This window comes from Benincasa hispida, chromosome 4, assembly GCF_027475165.1.
Source record: "Benincasa hispida cultivar pf3 chromosome 4, pf3_genome.v1.1, whole genome shotgun sequence".
Lineage (NCBI taxonomy): Eukaryota > Viridiplantae > Streptophyta > Magnoliopsida > Cucurbitales > Cucurbitaceae > Benincasa > Benincasa hispida.
Genome location: NC_143481.1, coordinates 38361837 through 38372667, shown reverse-complemented (window position 1 = coordinate 38372667; position 10831 = coordinate 38361837). Strand labels below are relative to the sequence as shown.

The following is a 10831-nucleotide window of genomic DNA, read 5'->3' as shown; positions in this document are numbered from 1 at the left end:
AATTTTCAAATATAAGAAAGTAGACCATCTTATATTTGAAAATCCTATTATTTTGTTTATTTATATATATATTGATAGTCCTTGATAGACAGTAAGTTAGATATCTATCAATGTCCATACGAATAGATAGTGACATTTCGTTATAATTGAAAATATATACAACAATTTTGTTTATATATATATATATATTAAAAATAAAAGGAATAAAATTGAAATTTAAAAATGATTTTGTACAATTAGTTATAGCTTTGATTGCAAATAATCTTCGAAAATGGAGTTTTGCGCACCTCTGGTATAATTTCCTATTATAACTTGGATAACAGAGTGCACTAATATCAACTATAGTTGTCAAGACTTTATACATTCAACCAAACGGTCTGATGTTCAAATCTCCATCCTAACATTCCTGAATTCAAAATATCAAACATGAGAGGAGAACACCAGCCCTAAAGATCAAGAGAAAAGGCATAAGAGACTACTAATGACGAGGCTCATGAGTCGTTAATAATGACTCTTCCTCGTTGTCGGAGTTCCTGAAGCATGATGAGAGATGCCGAATCAAGCGAGCTCTTCTTATCTGCTCGAGCTTCACCTTCACATTCGATACAGCCAACATTGGGTATTTGCAAAATAACATTTGACAAAAAACTGTTAAATCCTTTTCTCTTCTCTGAGCCTTCGCCAATTTCGATTTGGACCCTGTACGAAGGACAATTACTTGTTACAATAATAAAATATTTGAGTCAACACGATGGTGCTGTTTGTTGTTCAAGGATAGATCCTGAGGGCGTGGACATAGAGGAAAATACAAAGATATTCGTATCCAGTCAGAATAGAGAAGGTGCTAACTAATATTGACTAACCTTGATTTATTTTCTACTGTATTGAAAGTTGGCATTGGCCACTGCAGTTTCTTGCATAGTTCAAACAGCGTACTCCGTGGTCCTCCTTTCTTTAAGTTGATTGGTCCAATAACTGCAACATTGGCAAAAAATTAGTTATAAATCAATGAAAAGAAGCTTGAATTCAGGTCCTAAACTCGACGTGTGCAGCTAGAAATGAATGATATTAACTCCTTTCTTGTCATAAACCCGAGATAAGAATTTTGTGAACGTTGCTGAGAGTACACTTTGGTCTTTGGGTACAAGCCACAACACACCAGTAAACTCCAGCAATTAACATATCGATATAAAGCAGTTGTACAATAAAAAATTCTTTTTTCTTTATTTTTTTTCCTACAAATGCAAAAAAAATTGAAATCATCAAATCATGTATCTCCCAGGCTTCCCAAGTTGTCAAGGTAGTTAAACAAGGTTCATATCAGTGATGATAAAACTTTTGTATGAGTGATAAAATACTCCACCGTTCAAATATCGACCACCAATGAGATCAAATTAAATGAGAACAGAAGCAAACCAGGGGTCTCCAAGTTGGGATCACAGGCTTCTGTAGAACAGTTGACAGATGACGGGAGAACCATAGCAGCCTCTGCCCACCACCCACCCACCCACACAAAAAAAAAAAAAAAAAAACGTGAGAGAGAGAGAGAGATTAGGAGCCATCACCACCTCCATCATTATTTTTTATCTTATGGATTGTAGACCCCAAAGAAAAACTTGAGTTTTTGGCAGGATGCTCAACCGACTCACGAAAATGACACTCACCGATATGACTGGGATTTTGTTTTCTCTTCTTAGAGCCAGAACGAGAGTAAGAAATTCCTCTGGTCTGTTATCAGAAAGTCCAAAATGAGTACCATAACAAATAAAAAGTTAAGATGCCATACAGTGCGGAAAATAAAGATTAAATTCCATGTCTAAGAAAGGATTGCAAAACAGGAAATAAGCTAAGCTACCCCCTAATCAAAAGAGCCATGGGGTTAAGAGAAAAGAAAGAAAAAAGGGATTCCATTTTTGTTTTTATAAGAAATAAGAAATTCAATCTCATCAAAGGAAAAGAAAACCATATATATGGCGGCGGACAAAACATTTTATTAAGTTCTCTTATTCCACCCGGAAGGGATTTCTTTTTGTAATTTTCATTGGCGTAGGGCTTTGGTTTTCCTCCCCATTCTTTCGTTTCTCATCTAAAAATGTGACTACATTCTAGTATCACCCTTTTCCTTGACGAGGGGAAAAACAATATTAAAGTCACAGTTAATGAAACCAAGAACCACAAACAAGAAAATGTCATTAACTCACTAGTCAGAAAACTAATTCAAGCCTTTCTCAATTCGAAACTAATTGGAATAGAGAATATAAGTTCGAAGATTGCTCTAAGATATAAACTCCTTGATTCTAAAAGCTTTTCATAACAAGCAAGCATCGTCAAATAAAGCAGAAACCTCCAACACTAAAAGATCACCAATAGTGACACATTAAATATAAAAGTCAAGAAACACAAAGTTCATAATCCCTCGAGACAGAATATTGTCTGTTTTCAAGTGAATGAACCCCCAAAACTTTTCCAAACTTGATAACTTTCCTTTGTGAACAAAAACATCTTATTTCTAATATTCTCTGCGTCTGTAGAAGACAAAAGTAAAAGAGGGCTCTATTATGATATGTATTTATTTTGTAATTATAACTATTTGTCCTTTATTGTAATTTTATATCTCCTATCTAGGATTTCTGAGTTGCTATATATAATTGAATAAGATCATTATTCTCTCTAAAACTATTGAATATGTGGTATCAGAGCAGTCTAGGGTTTAGAATTTTCGTTTGACGGCTTTGTGGGTTAGGGTTTGTATTTGGGTCATCACTTCGAGTGGCAGTTTGACGACACCACCCACCTCAGGAGGAGCGTTGTCGTCGTCTGCCTCGATCTTCCATTGCCATTCACCGGAAACAGCCGCACGTGAGACGCGCGCCGCTAGTTCAAGTTGCTCCATCGCCACGCACCGGCGCATGGGGCATTTTCTCCACTTTCCGTTAGTTGGGTTCCTCTCGGCTCGTCTTTTCTAATCATTCCGTGCATTTGGTTCCATTGAAATCTACAGTTGTGAATTATTTGGATAAAATACCCTTTTTGTGCTTAGGGTTTGTCGCTGTTTTGTTCAATTTGGAGCTGTTTTGTTCTTTTGTTTCACCTTTGATTTCGATTCTGGTTTGTTCTTTCCGCTCATGAGATCTACAAACTATTTATTAGCTCATAATGGATGAAGTGAAGCATATGGTAGTATCTAATGTAATTTTCCTGGCATCGAAGATAACCGAACACAAGTTAAATAGATCGAATTACTACGATTGGCATCGGATGATTCAATTTTATTTGCTTAGTACAGATATGGATGATCATGTGACTAAGGAGCCACCAAAAGATGAAAAGAAAAAGGCTTGGCTTTGTGATGACACTCAACTTTTATCTTCAAATTAAGAATTCTATTAAAACTAAGGTTGTTGGTTTGGTAGATCATTATGATTCTGTGAAAAAACTCTTAGAATTCTTAGAATTTCTATATTCTAGAAAAGAACACATTCATAGAATGTTTGATGTCTGTATGCAATTCTTTCGAGCTGAACAGAAAACAGAATCTGTTACAAGTTACTTTATGAGACTTAAGAAGACAGTTGTTGAACTTGCTTTACTATTGCCGTTTAGTCCCAATGTCAAAGTTCAACAAGCTCAGCAAGAAAAGATGGTTGTTATGATATTTTTTAATGGACTTTCACCTGAGTTTGGAATGACTAAAACACAGATTTTTTCTGATTCTAAAATTCCATCATTAGAGGAAGCCTTCAATCGTGTTCTTCGTATTGAGAGTTCTCAATCTAGTTTTCCTATTTCTCAACCTAACAGTGCTCTTATGAGTAAGAATAATAACAACTATCGCAGTATTTCAGGGATAACTAACAATTTTCAAAAGCCTAGTTATGATAATCGAATATCAGATTCTCCAGAGATCGTCTGTCACTATTGTTGTAAGTCAGGTCATATGAAATGTGATTATCAAAAGTTATTGTAAAAGACTCAACGATCTCAACATGCTCAGATAGCTTCCACCAGTGATATGGCTGAGAAGTTTTTTACTATCTCTGTCGATGACTTTGCTAAATTTCAAGTATTCCAAGAATCCTTGCTCTTCTTCATCAAATCCTATTGCCACCAATTCTAAGGCAGGTAATACGAAATGTCTTCTTACATCATCTACCAAATGGGTCATAAAGTCTAGTGTCACGCTCATATGACAGGTCATTCTAACCTATTTTCTATGCCTCTGTCTCCTGTCTCATCTTCGCCTGTTACTTTGACAAATGGATCAACCTCCTCTATTCTTGGATCCGACACCATTTCTCCATCACTTTCTTTGTCCTCTGTCTTATATTTGCCTCAATTGTCTCTTAATTTAATTTCTATTAGCCAGCTTACTCGTGACCTTAATTGTTTTGTCTCGTTTTTTTCCTTATTATTGCTTGTTTCAGGATCATATGACGAAGAAGATTATTGGTAAAGGACACGAGTCGGGGAGTCTTCACATTTTTTACCATAAGATATCGAAAGATGTGACTTGTTCTGGAGTTACATCCCCGTTTGAAGTTCATTGTCATTTGGGTCATCCATCGTTGTTTGTGTTGAAGAAACTTTATCCAGAATTTCGTTCCTAATCGTCTTTGAATTGTGATTCGTGTCAGTTCTCTAAATTTCATCGTCTTAGTTCTAGTCCTAGGGTTCATAAATGAGCAATTGCCTTTTGAGGTAGTCCATTCTGATATTTGGGTCCTTATCCAGTCGTATCCCAAACGGGTTTTCGTTACTTTGTTACTTTTGTTGATGATTATTCTCGTGTAACTTGGTTATACTTTAACTTAAAATCGTTTTGAGTTATTGTCCCCTTTTTGTGCTTTTCATGCCGAGATTCGAAATCAATTTAATGTCTCGATCAAAACCTTGCGAACTGATAATGCTAGTGAATATTTCTCCCATGTACTTGGATCTTACTTATGTGGTCATGACATTATTCATCAATCCTCTTGCGCAGACACTCCATCTCAAAATGGAGTTGCTAAGAGAAAGAACAGACACCTCCTTGAAATAGCTCACGCCTTATCCTTTCAAATGCATGTTCCAAAGCATTTTTGAGTTGATGTTGTGTCTACTACTTGCTTCTCGATTAATAGAATACCTTCCTCTGTCCTAAATGGAGAGATTCCTTATCGTACTCTTTTTCCTACGAAATTTTTGTTTCCTGTTGCTCTTAAGATCTTTGGTTGTGATTGTTTTGTTCGGAATATTCGTTCAAATCGAACCAAATTATATCTAAAATCTTTGAAATGCATTTTCTTAGGCTATTTGCGTGTTCAAAAGGGCTATCATTGTTATTGTCCTACTCTGAACAGGTATCTCGTATCTCCTGATGTTACATTCTTCAAAGATATACCCTTTAGTCCATCACTGTAGAGTCCGTGTCAGAGGGAAGATGAAGATCTTTTTTGTCTATGAGATTACATCTTCTACATCATTAAAGATCCCCCGACTCATGTCCTCTACCAATAATCTTCTACATCATCCTCTCCTTCACCTTCCTCTATGTCCTTTCCTTCTGACCCTCCGACTACTCGAATCTACTCCAAGCGTCCTCTACAACCACCTTCAGACCCATGTCCTCCACCACTGGCTTCTTCGACATCTAATCCAAGACCGAGTGATGATCTTCCCATTGCCCTTCGAAAAAGTAAACGCACTTGTACTTGCCCTATTTCTTCGTTTGTTTCATATAACCAGTTGTCTTCTCCCACTTATTCCTTTATTACATCTCTTGATTCCACCTCTATTCCTAACTCTGTTAATGAAGCTTTATTTCATCCCGTGTGGCATAGTGCAATGATTGAGGAGATGACTGCTCTGGATGATAATGGTACTTGGGATCTCGTTTCGCGTTTGGCTGGAAAGAAGGCTATTAGGTGTAAATGAGTGTTCACTACAAAAGGTTAATCCCAATGGAACAGTGACTCGATTGAAAGCTCGTCTTGTTACCAAAGGTTATGCACAAATTTATGGGACTGATTATTCTGATACATTTTCTCCTGTTGCTAAATTAACTTCCATTCGACTATTTTTATCGATGGTTGCTACTCACAATTGGCCTTTGCATCCAACTTGTCATTAAGAATACTTTTCTTCATGGTGATCTTCAAGAGGAAGTCTATATGGAGCAACCAACTTGGGTTTGTTGCTCAAGGGGAGAATGATAAGGTATGTCGGCTTCGAAAATCTTTGTATGGACTGAAACAAAGTCCTCGTGCATGGTTTGGTAAGTTTAGTCAAGCATTCGAATGTTTTGGTATGAAGAAAAGTTCATCTGATCATTCTGTATTCTATCGACGATCTGACAGTGATATTACTTTGCTTGTTGTATATATTGATGATATTTATCACTAGAAATGATGCATTAGGTATATCTTCTCTCAAGACCTTTCCCCAGGGTCAATTTCATATCAAAGATTTGGGGCCATTGAAGTATTTCTTGGGTATTGAAGTAATGAGAAGCAAGAAAGGTATTTATCTATCCCAACAAAAATATGTGCTTGGTTTATTGTCCGAGACAGGTAAACTAGGAGTCAAACCATGTAGTACTCCGATGATACCAAATTTGCAACTTGCTAAGGAAGGAGAATTGTTTAAAGATCCTGAGAGAGATAGAAGAGTAATTGGAAAGTTGAACTATTTAACAATGACACGACCTAACATTGCTTATTCTGTGAGTATTGTGAGTCAATTTATGTCTTCCCCAACTGTGGATCATTGGGTTACAGTTGAACAAATTCTGTGTTATCTAAAAGCTGCACCTGAACATGGGATCTTATATTAAAGATCATGGTCATACAAGGGTTAAATATTTTTCAGATGCTGATTGGGTTGGATCTTGAAAAGATAGAAGATCAACCTCTTAATATTGTGTTTTTGTAGGAGGAAACTTGGTGTCGTGGAAAAGTAAGAAACAAAATGTAGTTTCCTGTTCGAGTGCTGAGTCAGAATATAGAGCTATGACACAATCTATGTGTGAAATAGTGTGGATACATCAACTTTTGTCGGAGATGGGCTTCAGTGTTAATGTGCCAGCTAAACTATGGTGTGATAATCAAGTTGATTTCCATATTGCATCCAACCCAATATTTCATGAACGAACTAAACATATTGAAGTAGACTGTCATTTTATTCGCGAGAAAATACAAGGGTTGATATCTATAGGATATGTGAAGACTGGAGAACAATTAGGAGATATCCTTACTAAAGCAGTAAACGGAGCAAGAATAAGCTACCTGTGCAACAAGCTGGACATGATTGACATATTTGCTCCAGCTTGAGGGGGAATGTTATGATATGTATTTATTTTGTAATTATAATTAGTTGTCCTTTATTGTAATTAGGGTTTCTTAATTGCCTATATATATGTATATTCAGCCTGATTAATTGAATAAGATCATTTATTCTCTCTAAAACTATTGAGGACAGACTCAAAGATCCTGAGCATAAATGATATATAACCATGTGCAATCCACTAGGCAAAATTACCTAAAAGTTGACCAAACCTTAAAAATTCTTAAAATTCAATGAAGGCTTGAGAGCCCAACATTGGACTATTAATCTAATTCTGAATCCCTATGCTTAGATTCTTTTAATTAAAGAAAAGAAGAGAAATAATAAAATTTTGCCTATTGAAGCAGGCAACATTTTACCTCAAGTTGAACTAATAAGCAATGAGCAGCTTCCCCTCTTGCGGCTTTTCTGGTTCGTTCATATCCTTCACCTATCAATAGGGCGTCTTGCAACTGTAATCTAAGTTCTGCATGAAAAATTTCTCCCTTCCTAGTACATTTATCTTTGATGAAATACCCAAGAGAATCACATAATTCAATTAGTTCTCGCAGTGGTGGAAGTTCAAGTTTATCAGGGGTAACAAATGGAGTCAATAGTGGCTTATATATTTTCCACACTTCGTCAAGATTAAGCTTTGTGTCAATCAGTATGGCACCTGCAATACTTTCCACCATATCACCAAGAACCTGCAGTAAAAAAAGATAAGAGTTGAAAGTCAACTTACCAAGAGATCAGGGAGAAGGTAGACTGTATCATATAAAGAACAGTACTGCAAATGGATTTCTAATCTGTAAATAATCTATTATTACACGAAACTCCCAGTCAAGAAATGTGGAATGACAAAATTAGTCTAATAATTGTAGTACATATCATAAATTTGAATGACAAGTACCTTGGGGCCTTTATTGCCATGCAGTGACTTTCCAGTATCATGAGACTCGGACAAATACTTCACATATTCAGTAACTTGACTCATCAGAAGCCCAGAACAATGTTGAAGATGTTGCTGAAGATTCCGTCTCACAGCCACTTGAGCAAAATTTTCATTATTAACAGAAGCTGAACGTAAATCGGTCAACTCCCCTGGGTCAATTTCTGAATGGTTCTGATAATAATGCCAAGTAATGAGCAAGTCTAACACTGAGTCACCAAGAAATTCAAGCCTCTGAGGAAGAGAAGAAAGAGAAATCAGCTGGAATTCTCACATTTCAATAGCATCATTCTTTTGGCATGTAACTTACTTCTGATCTTTGATTTTCTGGAGGAATGTATAACATAAACGAGAAAGAAATCTTGAAATCAACTATGAAATTGGTTACAAATAGCAACATCTTCACTTTTATGATAAAAAGAATTCAATTTATCTCTTTGGACTGAAGTCCATACCCATTACTGGAATTAGGCCACTCCCTCTACACACATAATCATCAAAAAGGAGGTGGGGAGAATTAACACTCTCGTGTTAGGGTTTGAGGACGGTACCCAACTTGATAGGGTCACTGTCCTATATTTATTTGCAGGAGGGGCAGCAGAGGACCTATATCATATTGTTTGAGCTCGTAATTACGCTTTTGCAGTTTGGAGCCGGTTTTTGAGGAGTTTGGTTTTAGCTTGCTTGGTACAGAGACTATCGAGAGATGATTGAGGGGTTCCTTCTCTATCCTCCTTTTTTGTGAGGAAGAAATGTTTTTGTGATAGGGCAGGGGTATTGGGAGCTTCGGGGAAAAAAAAAACTTTAGAGGATTGAGAGACCTCTCAGCGAGTTGTGGTACGATATTAGACTCAATGTATCCGATTGGGCACCTGAACGTTTTCATGGGATTACCGTTGGATGCCGTTTTTGTAGGTTGTCAACCTAGTGAAGACTAAAGAGTCTTGGAGAAATCTTGGAAGAATCTTGAAGCTAAAGTTTGTATTAATTATCAAAATCTAATCAATACAAGAGAGGGATTCTCTATTTATAGAGAATTACATGTGGGATAGGGTAACTAATCTTGAATTTACTAAACTACCCCAATTCTTACTATATCATATTACATCCCTCCCAAAAAAACTCATCCTCGAGTTTTAAAAAGAAGAAAAACAAAATAAAATAAATTTGTACAACGGAGTATGGCCAAACCAACCTCCTGCATCTTGAACAAAAATATTATGGAAAAAAAATCCAAAACATAAAATTTCCATCAAGTTCATTAAGACTCCAAGGGTTGTAGGTGTGCGAGTACCCATCGATCAAGGCAATATCTCTAAGCAAAGAAAAGAACATTTGTGGCCGGCTAGCTATAGGTATTTTTCCATAAGCACATCGGTTGCCTTGAATTTGATCCCACCAAGCCACTCTTTAGTTTCAAAGAAACCAATTTAACCTTATTATTTTTCGGGGTTCCCAAGTAATCGAAGAAATTTTCCCACATTTTTATCCAATCTAAAAAGATCTCAATGTTCATCTTCCCATTGTATGTTGGATATTGATTTTCATTTTGTAGTCGGTTTCTTGCCTACAATATGGTTGACCTTGCCCATTTTGTAGTCGGTTTCATGCGTCCAATATGGTTGATCTTGCCAATCTTGAAAATAATCTTGATTAACACATCTTTGCGGTTGAATGAGAGGAATTTGCCTTTGGGATAAAGGATTTTCTACATGATGATGAGGTTGAAATCTTGGAGGATAGATGGGCTGAGGACTATGGTATTCTTCTACGGATGAGTCATAATGTAAACACATCAAATGTTGTGACATTGGTCTTATTTGTGGATAATTTGGGACTTGAAGAAGGTATGGAATAGGATTAGGCATTAAAACTACTTTATTTAAATCTCCTCGAGATTTTCTGGCTGGTTCTTGATTTCTTGGAAGAACTTGTTGGTTATTTTCTTGGTTTCTTGGTAAGACTTGTTGGTTATTTTCTTGCTTTTGCTGAAAATCCTGAAGTTGCCTATGAATTTCTTGGCTATTTTGTTGATCACACCCATGAAAATCTTGGAGAAAATTCCCACGTTCTTGGCCACAGATTGAATTGTCGTGTTGTTCTTGATTGCACAGAAGGTTATGGTGTTGTTCTTGTATAGGAATTGTATCATTTGGAGCTGCAACATTTGAAATCTCTCTCACTTTTTGAGTAAGATTTTCTACAGCTTGCTGGATGCACAAATTTGAGGCGATAATTCTAGCCATATTGGCTTGAACTTCAAGCAATTTCGTGTTGAACTTTCCTCAAGAAGTCTCTACAAGGGTTAATCGCTAGTTGACAAATTGAGAGGAGAAAAAGGATGCTTTCGCATCTAGAGGTTGGAGGTCAGGAAGCTTGTTGATGTTCTTAATCACCATCAAACCCTTTCACGAAGGCCCTCTGATACTAGGGGTGCACATGGGTTGGGTTGGGTTGGGTTGAAGGTATTTTTTGGACCAACCCGAAAATTCGGGTTGGTTTAATTGGCAACCTAAATGATTCAAATAAAGTTTCCAACCTAACCCAAACCAACCCTTAAAATTCGGGTTGGATTGGGTT

General features: G+C 36.6%; 1 protein-coding gene across 2 annotated transcripts in view; it reads right to left on the bottom strand.

Moving 5' to 3' along the window:
- Positions 1 to 226: 226 nt before the first annotated feature.
- Positions 227 to 10831, bottom strand: part of DCL3 (dicer-like 3) — a 34780-nt gene continuing 24175 nt past the window's right edge. For both annotated transcript variants that reach the window (XM_039029645.2, XM_090312914.1), the window contains exons 21-26: positions 8213 to 8485; positions 7680 to 8006; positions 1665 to 1728; positions 1417 to 1488; positions 864 to 975; positions 227 to 699 (exon numbers count right to left, since the gene is read on the bottom strand). In XM_039029645.2, coding sequence (XP_038885573.2) covers positions 492 to 699; positions 864 to 975; positions 1417 to 1488; positions 1665 to 1728; positions 7680 to 8006; positions 8213 to 8485 — 1056 coding nt within the window. In that variant the 3' untranslated portion in view covers positions 227 to 491. The remainder of the gene's footprint in view (positions 700 to 863; positions 976 to 1416; positions 1489 to 1664; positions 1729 to 7679; positions 8007 to 8212; positions 8486 to 10831) is intronic.